General features: G+C 46.0%; 3 protein-coding genes across 3 annotated transcripts; 1 reads left to right on the forward strand and 2 right to left on the reverse strand.

Moving 5' to 3' along the window:
- Nucleotides 1-7,629: 7,629 nt before the first annotated feature.
- b4gat1 (beta-1,4-glucuronyltransferase 1) lies at nucleotides 7,630-11,340 on the reverse strand. Its single transcript, XM_077545254.1, has 2 exons — nucleotides 9,985-11,340; nucleotides 7,630-9,396 (listed from the first exon to the last, which is right to left on the reverse strand). Exons 1-2 carry the CDS (start codon nucleotides 11,044-11,046, stop codon nucleotides 9,205-9,207), a joined length of 1,254 nt encoding a protein of 417 aa, XP_077401380.1. The 5' UTR covers nucleotides 11,047-11,340; the 3' UTR covers nucleotides 7,630-9,204.
- An 806-nt stretch (nucleotides 11,341-12,146) lies between these two features.
- pfdn2 (prefoldin subunit 2) lies at nucleotides 12,147-13,926 on the reverse strand. Its single transcript, XM_077545257.1, has 4 exons — nucleotides 13,760-13,926; nucleotides 13,291-13,379; nucleotides 12,783-12,906; nucleotides 12,147-12,607 (listed from the first exon to the last, which is right to left on the reverse strand). The coding sequence occupies exons 1-4, from the start codon at nucleotides 13,826-13,828 to the stop codon at nucleotides 12,410-12,412; spliced, it is 480 nt and encodes a 159-aa protein (XP_077401383.1). The 5' UTR covers nucleotides 13,829-13,926; the 3' UTR covers nucleotides 12,147-12,409.
- On the forward strand, nucleotides 13,914-17,765 carry nit1 (nitrilase 1). The gene is made up of 6 exons (XM_077545256.1): nucleotides 13,914-14,159; nucleotides 14,682-14,915; nucleotides 15,633-15,736; nucleotides 15,799-15,935; nucleotides 16,008-16,133; nucleotides 17,188-17,765. Exons 1-6 carry the CDS (start codon nucleotides 14,083-14,085, stop codon nucleotides 17,461-17,463), a joined length of 954 nt encoding a protein of 317 aa, XP_077401382.1. The 5' UTR covers nucleotides 13,914-14,082; the 3' UTR covers nucleotides 17,464-17,765.
- Nucleotides 17,766-17,901: the final 136 nt, after the last annotated feature.

Genomic DNA, 17,901 nt, shown 5'->3' on the forward strand with positions numbered 1-17,901 from the left:
CTCTCAGACAGCTCCATCCCATCACGCCCCACCCGACCAAACACCCCCTCCAGAAAACACCAGTGTTAGTTTTACGCCTCACCTCACACGGGGAGGGCTTGGTGGGGGGGGGCACAGGGGTGAGTGACCCCCCCACCCCCACCCCTCACCCCCGTCCACACCCTCAATCAAGCGACGATGCTACGTGACACGGCCCTCGCCACAGACGCTATCATGGCCGCTGTTTGAGAGATCGGCTTACCGGCGAGCTCCGCGTTAATTGAAGCCGTTGAGGAAAAATAGCTCGGCCAATCGGCGCCGGCCCGGCTGGGATTATTGCTTTTGTTGTTTGCCCACATAGCCGGGAACTCTGACAGGCTGTTTTGTTTCTTGGAAGATCAACTGGGGGGAGTCTGAACTCAAATTGGAGCACGTGTCCACTTGCAAGGTGCTGCTGACCGTTACAGTTTGGGTCGGCGTGAAAAATAAAAAAAAAATGACGGGAAAGCTGGCCAGGCTGACAAATGCCGAATGATGGACCTGCAAAATTGTGTAAATTGTCCAACCTCTGATTGTGTTCGGAATGCTGGAAAATTCCCACATAAGTTATTGTGATTTTTTTTTTTACTCTCCACAATTTTTTGCCGTCAAACAACTCCCACATAATAATTCCGATTTACGCCGTTAACCGTGCTCAAGTTGGGTCCCGGTAGAGCCCCTCCCCCATCCGGCCTGTTTTCCATGTTTCTCTCCGCTAACGCACCTGATTGATGATCAGGATCGACATCAGGCTTCTGCAAATCGTGCTGATGGGCTGATCATTCGATTCAGCTGTGCTGCAGGAGGGAAACGTGGAAAACAGGCTGGATGGGGGCTCTACCGGGACCCAACTTGAGCACCCCTGGCTCCCTCTGACCACGGAGAACCTGGGTTCAAGCCCCGCTTGGACCACATTTGAGTACATTCAATGGTTGGATACCAACTGACTATCATATCAGGAAATGGATTATAATTTCTCTGAAATGATTAAATCCCACTTTAGACAGATTGCAGTTCAAGTTTTCTTTTTATTGATTCGTTTTTATTCTTTTGATGAATTTTCACACGCATCATCTTTCAATTGACTTCATAAGCACGTGCATTCAAACCTTAGCATTCCCAGGCAATTTCTGCAGAAATTTCACTTTGTCTCATCTCCGAGTTTAAATTGCGCGGGAACGTAGTCGACTTCCCCGAACGTGGCCGTAAGACAAAATGGACGACAGATTGAAAAAGACGCAAATGACGGCCCAACCTCCAAAGAAATGAAAAGTGATCTCGAAAGTTGTTCGTCAGTGTCGGATCGCGCCATCCGTTGTCCAAAGTGGACTTGGCGAGAGACGGCCAAGTAGCAGGCTTTGACTTTTGAAATCTTCTGACAAATGCGACTTGACGGGAGCTTTCCGAAGAAAACTTCTGTATTGTGAAAACGTGGAAGCGATTGGGGCTGCTTTGCTCCATCTGGCATCGGGAGTCCTGATTATGTGCCGGAACACGAATAGCACGTTTCTGTCGACGAAAGATGGCTGTCCAATTTTTTTTTTTTTTAAATTGGCTCAACAATTCTCTTTTTAGAGTGTATTTTTTTTGTATTCTGTAGATATTGCTGAAAAGTTTAGATTTGATTCATTTAGTATTTTGATTCCTTTGTCTTCATTTTCTTTCCTTTTTTTTTTGCTTCTACCTGCTTTTTCTCTGTGCTTGCCACAAACATCACCAAAAACGGACACTTAGTGAACTTGTCTTCCATTTAGCCGAGGGTTACAAATAGAGATTTTGGACTTTAGAGTGTATAAATAGCACAGAGTATGTAACGCGAGCGTTCATGTAACAGGTGTTAGTGGAGTTGTTTAGGATTAAAGGCGGGTCTTATTCTTACCTAAGAGCCTAATGCTCATTAATTCCTGCTTTGGTGACTTAGCCCCCCCCCCACCCGATGATCCTCTGTGGCCGGGCCGGGCCGAGCCGAGCCGGTCCACGCCGACGCCGCGGTCTGCGGCCGAGCGGGAAGGCAGCAGGTGCCGAGCGGGGTGTTGGCGTGTTGTGGGATTTCACTGTCAAAAGTGGCACTTCGGGTGTTGGTGGGGGCGAGAGTGGCGCAAACGCGCGCACGCGCGCGGTTCGAGCGTTCCGAGAAATGCGGACGAGGAGCTGCAAGTGAAGGCGGCAGTGAAAAGCAAGACTGTCGCCGCGCGGCGCAGCTTTGATTGATTTGGACCCGTCGAGTCTTGACGGCCGACTGTGCGACTGCCGCGATCAAAATTAATCTGACATATAAACCCTCTTAATCTGCCGCAATAATTATAGCGAGCGCCGTGCCGCGCTCGACCGCGCCGCGAAGGCCAAGCGAGCGCGAGCGACGGCGTTTTCATATCCGGGACGTTTCACGCTTCTTGTGCGCTCCCCAAAGGGCTACGGCATTACTTCATGTTTGGAAAATGAACGTGATTCAATGTTCGATACCACTTTTCCTTGACTCTTGAGTAGTCACTGATACCGATACCAAGTACCGATAGCGCTACAAGTACTTTTGATACATAAAACATCCACACACACACAAAAGAATAATGACATCATTTGAAAGAAATCCCATTTTCCATGAATGGCAGCATTCTGTTCTTCTCATTTCTACTTCCTGATCATGAATCATTCACAAGAGTTTTGGGTCATCATGAGTAGCGATACCTTGACATAAGGCTGGGTATCGGCCCGATAGGATTGCTGATATTGGAACCCGTACATCCCTATAATTAAGTACAATGGAATAGATGCAGTCACATTTCTATGTTGTCGAATAAGTGGTGAAAAACTTGCAGTGCAGTACCAGTGTGGTGCGCCCTCTTGTGGCCGTTTTATGATCAGGAACTAGAAATAAGAAGAATCCAAGACCAACTTCAATTTCATGCAATTTGAGGGAAAATGCTATATTGGGATGGACAGGCCTTCCTTTAAAATCACCTGTCATTGTTATCTTTGGGGGGGGGTTTGTGTATCAAAAGTACTTGTGGTATCAGCACTTGGTATTGGTGACTACTCACGAATTGAGTACTAAATAACACCATTAACGATGTGGCAATTCGTAGGGCCATCCACATGCGTATCAATCGCTAAATGCTAACTTGTTGATTCTTCACCAGCGCCCAACATGCGCCAAGCTTTTTTTTTTTTTTTTGCTCAGTCCCGATTAGAAGCTGGCTGCGGCGTTGACCTTGCGCCTGATAGATATTATAACATTTTTAATACTTCATTTTATTTTATTAACCATTGTTACACATTATTAACATTTTAATTCTTTATATTAACCTTGTCGAAATGTTTTGTGTCCTGTGCAGAGCAGATGGTGTTGACTTCGTATACGCTGACCTTAAGCTGGGACGTACTATTTAGTCTAAAAAAGTTCCTTCTCAGCGCTTTGTGCGAAAACACATTTGGTCCTTGAGAACAGGATCTGTTTTGAACACCCACACCTGACTGTGTTTTCGCCATCGCTCACGGAAAAGTATCAGAGAGTATGTTTTGTCTACAAATGAAAGAGAGGAGGTCTTCTTAACTATAAGAAACCGTTGTGCACGCGGAAGAGCTACGTTTGACGCTCTGAATCCCACCTGTTTAGGTGATGATTAGAGGCAGTTATTTGTCCAGAGATTCTCTGTTTTTTATTCAATCATTTTTGCAAAGGTGTATTTTTCTTACATTAAATCTATCTTCATTTTTGGAACACGCAAAGAGGACAAAATTCTAGATTCCTCTTCACGCCGCTCACGCATTGTAACGCTGGAAAGACATGACGAGAAAGCTCATCTTGTACAACTACATTTCCCATGATTCTTAGATACAAAAGCAGGAAGTTGTCATACTTCCGGTCACCGCCTGCTTCGCACGGACTCACAAATGACTTATTGGCACAATCGTACGTCGAACACTGCGAGGTTTTTGTCGTGAAGGCAGAAAAGAAGAAAAACGAACAAACGTGAAGACGCTGCACGGAAATCAATGTGTTCAAGGTTAGACAGAAAGTGGCAACGTAAGATGGCAGGGATGTTGACATCGCTCAGAGTGGACAACTTGCGACTTTCGGCGCTGTGACAAGCTTCCCGAGGCGCCGGCGTGGCTTAATAACGTCTTCGGGTCCTGCTCGTGAGCACGCTGGCACGCGACTACTAGTACGGCGCCCACTTTGCGGCCCCCAGTCGTCGACACCGCTCCAGATTCTCGAACCGCCCTGGTTGCCTTTTGCTAATAACGTGGCAGAAGTTGCCGAGGAGTTCAGAGGAGGGGGGGGGGGGGGGGTGCGTACCGGAGCAGGTTTGCTGGAGCAAAGTGGGGTTTATCTCCAGCGGCTTATCTGGGTCACGGAGCTTTACGCCAAAAGCAATTAGGGCCGCCCTCTCCTGCGCCGGGTTGGCAGGAGGGCCGCCTCCCCGCCCGGCCATCTCGGGCCAAGAGAGCCGCTCTGCTTGTGGCCGGCGGGGGGAAGCAGCAGGAGGGCGCCCACAGCGGCGGGGGGAGGGGGGAGGGGGGGAGGCCGCCCCCACATGTCGGCCCTCCTTGCGGGTCGCCACGCCAGAGGTGACCCGACTCGGTTGCCAAAAATGGGCTCGTTACCAAAAACAGGCTTCAGTTTATTGTCAAAGGGTTGATGAGTGTCCGTCGTTCCTCGGCGCTCTCGTCGTCCCGCTTTGCGCTTCGCGTTCGCAAGCGCGTTCGCAAGCGCGGACGCTCCGATGAGCAAACTCGGGCAGGCAGCAGGATTTGGTTTCCAAAATACAAAAAGAATGTGGAATCGCAGCAAATCGAAGTACAAATATCCTCAAGTCAACGCATTGTGAGTTTCCTGGAACTTTTGAGACCTTCAGAAGCGTTTTGAGAACTTTAGCGGCTACAAACACTTTAGCTGGCCAAAAGTTTTGTCGTTGAGGCAGGATGGTTTTGTTTGATCTGAGTATGCTTTAAATATACTTTGCTATTTTAACTTCCACATTTCTTGACCGATTCCAGTCGTTTACATTTTAAACGGTTCCGCTCATTTACAAGAGTCAGCAATCCCATTCAAAATTTGCGCGGGAATTTTTCTACTTAAGTATTGTGTTGTGTACATAAAGTCCTGACAATATATGTATGAAATTCATGTAAATATGCTTAATGCTGTGAAGCTTCATTATTAAAGACTTAAATTTTGCATGATGAATTTCAAGTCTACTTCCTGCTATTCCAAAATTCAATTCCGCTTCCTGTTCCTCAATTCAAATGGAATTGCAATTTAGGACTTCTTTGCAACGGACTTCAAACGTGTCTCCAATGAAGTGACCATTGAAGTCCCTGCAACGTAAAGAATCCACGGGTTTGCCACCCACATTTTTCCTGGATCTTCTGCTTCTAAATATTTTGGATTCTGAGAACGAATTTAAACCAAATTTGGTGGGCTCCGTTTTCATGACCAAATTTGGCTGCCCATAAATGAGCCGAATATCATCGCTTGAAATGAAAAGTACCTCGAACCTGAAGTTAGCAAAACTTGAACATGTGGCTACAATGAACTGTTACTTTGGGTTCCTTTAGTAAGTCACCGGAACCGCAAGTATCAATTGCGTTTCCATCGGTCCGTTTGGCTCCCGGGACTTCGCAAAACCGTATATTTCGTCACCGCAGTGTTGATAGCGAGCAAAAGTAGCCAACGCAAAAGTTGCCGTCGCTCGGAAGGCAACTTCCGACACGACGGCTCGTTTCATTCCCTGACGCTTCCCGCGGAAAGGGACGAGACGCAAGGACGGTTTCTGGGTCGGGTGCGGGCGGTCTTGGCTGCAACGCCCCAATAACAAGATGTGACACCAGGCTGGGGGAGAGAAAAGGAGGCCTAACAGATCCACCTAATCCTTCTCACCACACTAACACGTCTTAGCTTCGCACCCCTGCTGTCATACCCGCTCAGCACCGCCACCATTGTGCGCACACACACACACACACGTCTTTGTATCATTGTGGGGACATCTCATTGACATCATGCATACCCCAACCATGAAAAATGATTTCCGAACCCTAACCTCAACCATAACCACCCAATTCGAACCTAAACTCTAAAACCAAGTCTTAAGCCTGAAAAAGAGGTCTGTGGAGACCAGCAAAATGTCCCCACAATTTCGAGTCAGTTAAACCTGGAAAAACATGGGCCCCACAATGTAGCAAAGACAAAGACACACGTACACACACACACACACGAGTGCAAAACATCTGTTGCCACGAAGTCCGCTTTATCGATCAACGTAGTCGAGCAGCTCAGGGCGGCTATGATACAATGAGCCGCCATGTTTACACAACAGCGCCAACATGCACGCGCAACTTGGACACACACACCCTCAACAAGAGTATTGATTGATTGATGACCAGTCTTAAAGGTCCCGTAGTATGAAAATGCACTTTAATGGGGTTTCGATCAATAATGCAAAGGTTTTAAAAAAAGGTGTAAAATTGGAGAAGCTGGCTCCGCCTTTCTTTTTCTCTCCCTGCTGGCAAATGCTCCGTGGAGAGGGAAAAGTATATGATCAAACATATGAAGCGGTTGCGTCCGCGCTTGGTTAATTTGCCTGGCAACTCGCCACCAAGTTGACGTGACTTTGTGACGCTAACCGGCCGCCAAGCGGTCGCGACCGGACGACTTGCGCGTCGCGACCGCGCTTTTGCCCAAATGTGCGCATTTGTGTTATTTGTAACCGCTTGTAAATGTCTACAAGCGTTCACGGCAAATCGGAGGCATTCGCGGCAAAATAACGTTCGCGAGAGATTTGCCGCTTCCGGCAAAATAACCATCGCCGAAAAGCAATCACAAACTATCGCTACAACTTTCCCACATATTAAAATAGTTCTCAAATGTGTTTTTGTTTTTCGTTTCCATTCACAACATTAGCACGCGGCTGCCATGACCGAAATCACTGCCCCTTCGAGAGAGAAGGGCGTGGCCTAGGCGTGGCCTGGTGCAGCTATTTACATAAAAGGGACACGCCCCCAAAACAGGCTATTTTGAACAGAGCGTTTTTTTTGTCTGATTTCGGGACAGCAAAAATATTAGATCCAAAGTCAATTTTGAGAAACGCACGTCACCGACATGTCTTTTACACATTTGAGAACTATTTTAGTATGTTGAATAGTGTGAGACCTTCAAATTATATGACACGAGGAGGAAACGTGCGGTAAAAATACTTTTTACTTTTACTTGAGTAATTATTTGAATGAGTACTTCTTCCAAAATCATTTTTTTATGCAAGTCATTGTATTTTTCCTCCAGTACAGAATGTTGTTACTTTTCCCGTCTCTGATGGCCCTCCAGGCACGTACCGAGTGGCGCCAGCACACCTTCTGTGTTGTGCCGGAAGAAAACGATCATGTAGATTATCACCCATTGTGAGTCATCCGAGATTAGAACGTATCCCGGTGAAACGGAGTTTCTCTGTATGACGGATCCTCGGCATTGAGTCGTTAACTTACCCGTAGTCGACCTTGCGCAGGTTTCTGCTTGCGCTTTTGCAATCTTCAAACCGAAGGCACATCGAGCGCTTGGCAAGGTTCATCGTTAATACGTGTCATTTTTACATAACTGAATACACATTTTTGTTTTTTCTTCGACGTTTTTTATTTCCTAATTACAACAACACAATCGTACCAGGACTACATCATTGCAGCTTATTAAAATACAATTTCCTGTTTCATAAAAATACAAGTTCATATTGAACATAACTAAGCATATAATTGCCATCGGTCCTGTGATCAGCTAGCTTACTTAGCTAGCACAGTTCTCGAGGGTTTTGCACCAACTGACAATTCCGAGCCAACGTCACCAAGTCAACTTGGTGAAATGACGCTCACCGAAAAACATTTGACTTTGGATCCTTGTAATGTAATGAAATGTCATTTGACTGCTATAACAATTTGCCCGGTTTGTGTTAAATATCATAAATGGCCAGTTGTGTCATTACCTGGACTTTGTTGTCGCTACTTCGCAGTTTGGTTATTTCTGATTCACTCTTTCGCCGATTTCCATTTGTGACGTTTGTAACCTGTTTTCTGGCTAAAGTAATCCTTTCCTCTTTTTTTTTTCTTCTTTTCTTTTTTTTTACAGGAGAGCTCAGTATTGTTCATTCGATTTGACATCATAATTGCTCTCCTTTTTTTTTTTTTTTTTTTTTAAATCCAACAAATCAATTAAAAAAAATTTAATAAATGTTTTTTTTTTTTTAAATACATATACATATATATATATACACACATACACACATATATATATATATATATATACCCTTTTTTTTGTAAAGTAAAGTAATCCTTTCCAAGAGTAAAAAGACAAACTTGAACGTAGTTGTAAATCTGACCTTTCGTCGTCGTCTTGTGCTGCCGCCTGGCGGCGTGCACAAGCGCGTATCCCGTCACATTCATTGATCAACGCAGCCTACAATCAGCAGCTCTCGATTTATTATAGACATTTACCATTTGAAAAGTTACATTTGTTACATGTAGCAAATGTTTAGAAGAGGGTGTTCGTAAAGACTACCCCCCTTTAAAATAAATAAATAAAAAGTCAACCTCTACTTTGTGAATATTCACCTATTGTGGGGAGGCTTGGAACGCATCGCCATCAAAAGTTGGGGGAACCGTAAACGCTCCATATGTTTATACACACGGTAGGCCATAAGCTCCGATACATTGGAGAATGTCTATTTTTTTTGCTTCAGAAACCCTAGATCTAGATTTCCCATGGATTTTCACAGTACAAAGGAACCGGCGGCATAGATAGATAAATACTTGCCGTATGCCGTTGTGCTTGTCGCGCTAAATTCATACTTGTTGCAGAGAATTAGAAAAAAGCTGCTCTGTTAAGGAGTGCAAGGACACAAAGTTTAAATAAATAAAAGTTATCTTCTCTACCAATAAGGTGATGATTTCCAGAGGGATGTGCCATTTTCCAATCAATATAAAGTCAATACAACCACGAAAAATGTCTACAGTAAGTACAATGTCAACTAGCAGTAGTCAGTCAAGACTGTCGTATCTGCTGCCATCTAGTGGCCGCCGTACGACATCACAGGCCAAACGGCTCCTCTTCAGATGAAGAGGAAGTGTGCAGGAAACCCAAAAGGATGTCTCCAGTCACCCTTGGATTTTTTTTAATTTATGGGTTTCATTTTTTATTACTTTTTTTTAGCACCGCCTCCTTGAGTTTGGATATTTGGCCTTCAGAGTCTCTTTGAAGCTGCGAAACAGGAGTCGGTTGCGTTGGTTCTCCTCGTCCTTCCTAGCGTGGAACTCGCCTTGGATCTTGAAGCCGAGGTGGACCAGGAAGCCAGAGCTCAACACCGAGAACTTGTAGCCGGCCACGTGGAGCTCGCAGGCCTGCTCAAAAAAAAAACGGGAAACGAGTGACCACGAATGCGACGTCACAGCAGGGTCAAGAAACAAACAAAAATTTGATCCGCCATCAAATCATTTGAGAATCAAAATGATACATAAAATTTCCCAAAGACTATTAAAGATCATTTCAAGAAAGACCTATATACTGTATATCCCAAAATAGCATTTTTTCTTAAGAATATTTTCCCAATCCTAAATAAAATGTAAAGGCCATATAATAAAATATTAAGAATTAGATCGAATAGTAAGCACATTAGGATCCGACCAATTAATCACCCGAACGATTAAATTGGCCGATTATGGCTCCTACAAATATCAGCCAAAATAATTAGCCAAATTGATTCATATGTTTTCCATGAAAAATGAGGAGTAAATGGGAATTTAAAAAAAAACTAGCCAGAATTTTGTGTTTAAAAATCTCCCCGTTTGGACCAGACATATCCTTTCATACAACGGCGTATCAGGGACACAAATAAATAAATATATTTTTTAGAGGGCGGGGGCAACTCGCAAATTGACGAGTTCGTAAAGTTGCCATTTTTGTTCAGGGTTTGCATGGACTCGACTGACCTGGCTGATGCGATTGAAGCCGTACTGCTTGAAGTTCTCGTCGTAGAGCGGCACATTGCGCGGGCCGATGTAAAAAGGCTCCCACGGATCCACCCAGGTCACCGCGTAGGCCGCCTCCAGGACGCCGGAGGTGTCGACGGCGCGGCTGTTGACCCACCGAGAGTAGTTGGTGGGGGCTTGGCAGCGGGGGCACAGCTCCTCGTAGAACGGTCGCACCTCGCCCACCTGGTAGAGCTGCACCAGCTCCGCCTTGGTGGCCGGGATCTTCCTGGTGTGGCGGATCTCGAAGGCGGGCAAGACGAAAACGTGGTCCGGCTCAGGCCGGTGCCTCGCGACCATCGCCAGGAAGCGCCGCTGCAGATCCGCGGAAGGCATCATGTCGATGTCGACCACCAGGACGTAGGAGGACTCCGCGCCCCCCCGGGCCACGTTCCGAAGGAGGTTGTTGGGGTAGGCGACGTTTGCGCCGATGGCGTAGTTCTGGTATTTGTCCCGGTGGGCTCGCAGCCGCGAGAAGACGGCGGCGCAGTCGTCCAGGCCGGCAAAGTGCCGCTGGTCCTGTTCGGGGAAGCTGGCCGTCTCCCCCGAGAGGCACACCAGATGGAAGTCCACCAGGGCCTGCACGCGGGGGCACAGGACGCTGAGCGCGTACAGCAGCGCCGCGGCCAAGCCGACGTCCTGGCCGTGCGCAAAGATCGCCACCGAAAGCGGGTTGCGCCACCTCTCCGCCAGCTCCTCCAGGTGGTGGAGGTTGTTGATGCTCGTGTGGGTGACCAGCGTCAGCACGTTGGGCTCGGAAGTCAGGTCGCGCTGGATCAAGTTCTTGTACACGCGATACTGCCCGCTGCGGTCAAAGATCCCGCCGGTGGAAAGCGAGAACCTCAGGCGCTCCTTGCGGGAGTTCTTGAGGTGGTGCGCCGCGCTGCCGGGGCGCGAGTAGCGGTTCGGCTGCGGCTTTCCCTGGAACTTGGACAAAGACAAGTAGAGGAGCTGCAGCAGCGTCACCAGCAGCAGAGCGCTCAGCACCATGCGGAAGGCCGAGCATTTCTTGGACAGATACATTCCACACAAAGTGACGGAGCCGATCTTGCGAGCCGAGCTAGCTGCTTAGCCTAGCATAGCAGCCCCGCTAGCTGGCAGCTGCAAATGCTCCGGACGCTAGCAAGAGCGGCGGCGGGGGCGGCGGCGGATACATTTGACGTCTTGTCGACAGCATCGATACTAAAATGAGTCGCGTTGGAGGGTCGATACCAAGGCGCCAACATCGAACCTTTCCATGTATTTCTTTATTCGAGTTCCTCACGTTTCCTTTTCATCGCATGTCTAAACGGAGAAGCAACACGGTGTGAGAAACGCAAGGATGGCGGAAGTTAATTTGTCATTTTGAAATGTCAATATAATGATAGCCAGCCATGGTTCAGTTCACTGTGTGTTTATTTCAGGTTATTACAAATTCAAACTGAATACTACAAGTTTTTTGGGTTTTTGGATACAAGCTCGAGTCAGAGTTGCTCAAATGTACAGTATATGTAGTTGCGTTGTTGCTGTATTAGGAATGACAATCTAATCAAAAGAATTGATTAAATGATTCACTTTTGAAAAGGGACAGTCTTTGTTTTTATATGCGAATGATCATAACTAGCTAGTTATTTACAAATATTTTTTACAGTTACTATGACATTATAAATGAATATATTGAGTGATAAAATGTCACCCATTTGTTGAATTCATTTATTCATATTGGTGCGGTGAGAGCATGGAGCTTTAGTAAAAAAAAAAAGTAAATAAAAATAGATCACAATCTTGGAAGTGTAAAACAAAATTATACGTTAAGTCCTCGTGCATGTTTGTAGATTTGCTGTCGACTGAAAATGTCATCACAATTGTGAGCCGGCCCGTGATTGGTCATCGCCTGAGCCTGCGCAACTGCGATATCGTGCAAAACGGCCGCCTTCGAGATGGATAAAAACAGCTTAACTTAGCTGCTTAACTCCTCCCACAAATGCAATATTCAGCAGAATTATTTGGAATATTTGTGCTTAAATGTCAATCTTTGTCTTATGTTGTAACGTGTTAGAGCTGCAGATGTACACTTTTGTTTCCAAATCACTAATGTGTGAGAAGATGCATACAGTGCAGAGCATCGGAGGACTCGCAACAAAAACCTTAGCAAACATCTTTATTCTTGAAACTTGTGAGAACAAAAAGAAAAGAAAACATTGTTCCAACGTGTGAGGACTTGGCGACACCAACACACCGTAAACAACATTGCAGCCCTACCAGAACAGAAAATGCATTTAGTCGTGTACGTCACATTTTGAAGTTGTCAGTACAAAATCTTGATGCAGATTCCATTGCTCAACCGAGATTTCTTTCCACGTTTTCAATATGCGAGAGACCCTGAGAGCCACAACATCCCCAAAAACTATGACACCAAAACACCAGCGCCGCTTTTCGGGCCGCCTCCTTCACTGTCCTTGGGAGACGCCGACGACTGGCTTTGCATGTCTCCCTCGCTCTCGCCTTCGCCGACCAGGCGAATGTTGTAACGTTCTCTGTACTCGGTGAGTTCGCGCCCCTTGTCCCGCATCATGCTGTTGAGGGATTCAATTATTTTGGAGATCTGTGGGGATGCAAAATGGAGCGGCACCGTCACTTTCTCAATAGGACAGACGGTTCCGCTAGATGCATGTTTGTTTTGGTTGTTCATTGCTATTGAAAATATCTTTTTTTTTTTCATTTTTATCTAAATACTTATTTATTTACAAAATGCTCATTTTTATCAACAAATCTGTTACCTGCTCCTTGTTGGTTTGCAATGCCGGCAGAACTTCTCTCACAGTCCGCTCCACCAACACGCCGCCAATGAGACGGAAGCATTTGCGGGACGGATCCACGTCCTTCAAAGTGTCAATGACGAGGCTGGCGGAGACACACAAACCATTCACAAAGGAAAGTGGAAAGGAACACAGTCAACCATCAATCGAAATGTGCACATTTTTTGTACATCACAGGGCTTGGCCATATGGGCCAAAAATGATATTGTGGTATTATTTCAACCATCGACGGTAGGTGTGTAGAGTTTAATACAATCGAAGAGGTTCCATTGATCTTTCTTGCTCTATGGGCAGTATCGCTATCTACGATGATGGCTTATGCTGATTCAGGTCATTTGGCCAAGAAAATAAAAAGGTTTTGATGGTTCGACAATATTTTTCGATTTACGTCAAAGCAACGCAAAACCATCCATGACTACTTATTCCTTATCTTATGCAAATATCAAAACCTGATGCAAGCAAGACCCACCTGTGCTCATTTGATTCCATCTCCAACTCGGCTGCTTTGGAAGCCAAACTGCGCTGTTCCTGACGCATCTTTTGAAATGTTGCCACCACCTGTCAAACAAAAACACTCAAGTGAGTTCATTTTCACAGCCAAAGTCAGCTTGGATAAACTAAAACGCATGACAATAATGACAAGCACGTTAGAAGACCAATTGTGTGATTGACAGAGTAGAGCTGCACTATTATATATAAAAGCATAAATCCCCAAGTAAAACAACTAAAGCATCCGCCATTGACAAATTGTTTTTTATTCCGAAGCCGCATTTACTGCGACATTTCACACCGACACCAGCATAGTCGCCGGGCATGGGGTTGCGATGAGAAGCTATCGTTAGCATTGGCTAGCCTAGCGTCTTCGTCCTGTCGATCCACACGGAGTGGCCGGAACCGAACGGCCACAAAAAAAATGGGCTCGGTGCCGGTGGTGGTACCTGTTCGGCGGGAGGCCCGGACTGTTTTCCTCCGGATTTGGAAGTCGTGCTGCTACTGTTCGCTGCCATTTTGGATCGAGCTTGCTGACAAAGAAGACCCCTGTCAGGAGGCGAAGTGCTGCCCGCGAGATTGCCTGTTCGAAAGTACCACTACTCACTCTCGCAGGCTCGCAACTCAGTGACAGGACGTCTCTGGTGAACTCAGTTAGCCAACAAACACGTTAATGTTTCTGTCTCTGTTATATCAGCGGTGCAAAAACGCGTCTTGGTGCTGCTGGCAGTTAAACTTTAACATGAAGGTGTCCAGGTGATGATTTGCGCCAATGTTGTTGTCAGTGTTGAGGTCATCGGTCGAGATCAGTGCCTTGCTCTTCGGTTGGACAACAAAGCTACACAGCAGGTACTTTATTTGTTATTTCCTCCACATGTAATCTGCACAATCGCGTTTCGATTTAATTGTATTGACACACCACTCTTAAAAACAGCTGCAGCTGAAACACGGTGTAGTAAACGGATACAGACCGGACGACAACTCTCTACTCGGCGCTATGTTGCCGTGAATTTCACGTACAAGTCTAATTTCTGCGGCAGTGTGTCCTAGTTCGTGGAATAATGGTTGGAAACTACAATTTCTTGACAGCAGCCTATTTGCTCTGAGCGGACCATGGTCGTTCTTCTAAATATTTACGGTTATTATGACTTTACTACTATGTCAGTACAGTAAGAGTTAGTGAAAGACTACAGCCGGAACTACATCGCAAATGGACATGGAATGCACATGTAACATGTAACGACGAATATAATGCAAATAATTCTATCAATATTTGTCTGTCGTGTTTTAGAAACCATTTTGCATGGCGTTGTTCAAACCCGACCGTGACTGAAGCATGCTAGATGACGTCATGACACGTTCTGTGTGCAGGATGTCCAGCTCTTGCCCCCCGCGGGCTGCTCTGTGCCAGATGAACGTCACCGCGGACAAGCGGGCCAACTTGCGTGCTGCCCAAGAGCTGCTGGAGGAGGCCAAGCGGCGAGGTGCCAACATGGCCTTCCTGCCTGAGGCCTTCGACTACATCGGATCCAGCCGGGAGGAGACCCTGGCGCTGTCGGAGACCCTGCTGGGAGACACAATGATGCAATACGCTCTGATGGCCAGGTACGTTTGCTTGAGTTATATAAGAGACATTAGACCTCAGTGTGATGATGTGATTGTGATGCATTTCTGGTTGATTGTAATAATCTGTGAGCATGTTGACTTGATCAAGATGCAGTGCTTGTGTGTGTGTCAACAACCAATCACAGTTGACTGGGGGTTCAGTATCTTGCTCAAAGATTCTTCAACGTGGTCACAATGGCATAGGATCAAACCCACAACCTCTGGGTTGGGAGACAACTACTCTACCACTGAGTCATGCCGCCCCTGCGGTATTTGCTTCATATCATGTGGAGTTTGCAAAAGGCTTTTCAGAGTATTCAGCTGCTAATTGCTAATCGTTGTTTTGTTTTTTGTTTTTTTACCCAGCCCTACTTCTGACATACATTCACATTGGCTGATTCGCTGTCCTGAGCTGCGCGTTAAACTGCACGTTTGCTCATCGTTTACTTTTTGCGACCACATATGTGAATATGCTCACAGCCGCTCACTAATCACGATCATATAATCACAGAGCACTAGAGTTTGCAGTCATATATGTTAAAACTGGCCATACCACCTGACAGTAAAATATTTCTCAAAATGTGTCCATAAAAAAAAAAAAAAATCTCTCTCTGGTCCCGTTGTATTTCAAGTCAAAGCAACAAATCTGCCAAATGAAGGCTCGTATCTAGAAAAACTCCAAATCACATTCCTCTCACCCCCCGCCCATTGTCACAGGAAGTTGGACATCTGGTTGTCTCTGGGGGGCTTCCATGAGCGAGGATGCGACTTGGAGGCCGAGTCGCGAATTTGCAACAGCCACGTCATCGTTAACAATCAAGGTAGTGTTCTCGTCAAACACACGTGGACTCCTTTGCGCCGCCACATTTTCATCTACGTGCAGGAGAGATCGTGTCCACTTACCGGAAATGCCACCTGTTTGACGTGGAGCTTCCTGAGAAGGGCGTCTCCCTCAGTGAAAGTGCCTACACCATCCCGGGACCCTCGCTGGTACCGCCGGTCCAAACCCCCATTGGCAAGGTGTCTTCTCCGCGTTGACAGTCGCACTGTGTTGACGTCCCATTTCTCACGAATGCCACCTTTCCCTGTCAGCTCGGATTGGGAGTCTGCTACGACTTGAGATTCCCAGAATTTTCGCTGGCCTTGCAAAAGAGCGGCGCTGAGATCCTGACCTTCCCGTCGGCCTTCACCGAGGTGACAGGAGCCGCTCACTGGGAGGTAGGAGACGATCATGCCATGCATGCCACCTGTGCAGCTCTTAGCCCTTACATACCGTTGGGTCAAATTGGACCTGTTTTGAACTCATTTGCTCCCAAAAACGTATAAATATGTTCTATTAAATATTACCATGGTCCCAAAAACGTATTAAAAAGTTTTTTATGCTAGAGCATTCAGAATGCTTTGATACAGCCTCTTAACTGAAGAGGGATGCTTGAAGAATGGTAGTTATTACAAAGACGGCCAGCAGGTGGCGGCAGAGTATAAGAGATCAAGCAGGGCCATGTTGCAAACCAGCTCTTTTACTCACATTTCTAAATAGATTTGTGAATAATAACGAAACATAGCTATACTCTAATGCTAATTGCTGAAAAACGGAAACAGATAGAAATATACCTTTTTTTCCCGATGAAAGAAGAGACTCTAATCTTTCTTTTGGTAGCTTCCATGTTTTTAAAGCAATACAACACTATTCTGTGGGCCTTGCAAAATCAGTCGAAATCCAGTCAAACAGCCGGGAGCGAAGGTGGTTGCTTCAATGAAAATGGCTGGGAGTGGACAAGTTAAGCACTGAATATGTCCATGACACAAATTTAGTAACTCATCATGCACTTCAAACAAACTGTTAAACGGTTTATCCCTTTGCGTACTTTGGAGATCATTGTTGTCCTGGTGACCGATGTTGAAATCTTTCATACCTGATAGTGTCTCTAAGTAAACAAGTCAGATAGGTTTGTGTTTCAATTCAGCAGTCATGTCATACTGGTAATCCGTTTTATAATGTACCTGAAAGAGCTAATTTGGTCCTGGCTTTTTGCCAAAACCACGCTTCTCTTCTTCTCTGACTGAGAAGTTCAATCTTTGGCATTCTTAAGTGACGTCTTCCCTTTAGTGGTGAACAATAACTTCAAATTGTGCAACAAGTAAACATTTTTATTATCAAAGATTAATGGAAGACCACTCACCATTTTCATATCAAAGGTTACAATAGATGTTCTTGGCTGAGGTCAAAGAATGAATTGTTTGTAAGGGCTAAGTCCCTTTCATTTGGCAGGTGCTGCTGCGGGCGCGAGCCATCGAGAACCAGTGCTACGTTCTGGCGGCGGCACAGGTCGGCCGGCACCACGACCGGCGCTCGTCTTACGGCCACAGCCTGGCCGTGGACCCCTGGGGAGTGGTGACGGCCGACTGCGGGGGAGAGCGAGCGGGCGTGGCGCTGGTGGAGGTCGACCTGGATCAAATCCACAGCGTCCGCAGGAACATGCCACTTCAAAAGCATCGCAGAGACGCCGCCTTTTACGCCAGCCTGGAGGGAAAAAGTCAAACATGACATGACTTGGAGCTTTTTCAGGCCTATATTGTGTGGAAACCTGCTGGAAATGAATACGGCGTTCCCTCTCTGTAACGCAGTTCACTTTTCGCGGCCTCGCAGATTTTTTTTTTTTAAAGCAATTTTGCATGCTTTTTTTGGAACAGTAGTGTACCTATATATATATTTTTTCATTTTATGAAGATTTGAACATTGAGAACAAGAAAATGTGAGAAAATGTAAATGCCTCCATGAGAACATTGTATAAAGTGTGTGGTGAGGTGTTTTACAACCTTAAAACGTTTATTAAAAAATAAAGCTTGTTGCGGGTGTCCCTTATTGCGTTTTTTTTTTTTTTTTTAACATAAACCCAGCGATTAACAAGGAAACACTAGATCAGTGTTTGTCAACCCTGGTCAATGGGGCTCACTAGCCAGCATGTTTTCCATCGCAAGTGAG

The sequence above is a fragment of the Vanacampus margaritifer genome, chromosome 15 (genome assembly GCF_051991255.1).
Source record: "Vanacampus margaritifer isolate UIUO_Vmar chromosome 15, RoL_Vmar_1.0, whole genome shotgun sequence".
Taxonomy (NCBI): Eukaryota; Metazoa; Chordata; class Actinopteri; order Syngnathiformes; family Syngnathidae; genus Vanacampus; species Vanacampus margaritifer.

Coding starts and splice junctions, on each gene's coding strand:
- b4gat1 (XM_077545254.1), bottom strand. CDS start 11,046: ATGTATCTGTCCAAGAAATGCTCGGCCTTCCGCATGGTGCTGAGCGCT. Junction 9,397..9,984: donor GCTTCAATCGCATCAGCCAG/GTCAGTCGAGTC, acceptor TTTTTTGAGCAG/GCCTGCGAGCTCCACGTGGC.
- pfdn2 (XM_077545257.1), bottom strand. CDS start 13,828: ATGGCAGCGAACAGTAGCAGCACGACTTCCAAATCCGGAGGAAAACAG. Junction 13,380..13,759: donor CCGGGCCTCCCGCCGAACAG/GTACCACCACCG, acceptor TTTGTTTGACAG/GTGGTGGCAACATTTCAAAA. Junction 12,608..12,782: donor TGCAAACCAACAAGGAGCAG/GTAACAGATTTG, acceptor GCATCCCCACAG/ATCTCCAAAATAATTGAATC.
- nit1 (XM_077545256.1), top strand. CDS start 14,083: ATGTTGTTGTCAGTGTTGAGGTCATCGGTCGAGATCAGTGCCTTGCTC. Junction 15,936..16,007: donor TCCAAACCCCCATTGGCAAG/GTGTCTTCTCCG, acceptor TTTCCCTGTCAG/CTCGGATTGGGAGTCTGCTA. Junction 16,134..17,187: donor CAGGAGCCGCTCACTGGGAG/GTAGGAGACGAT, acceptor TTCATTTGGCAG/GTGCTGCTGCGGGCGCGAGC.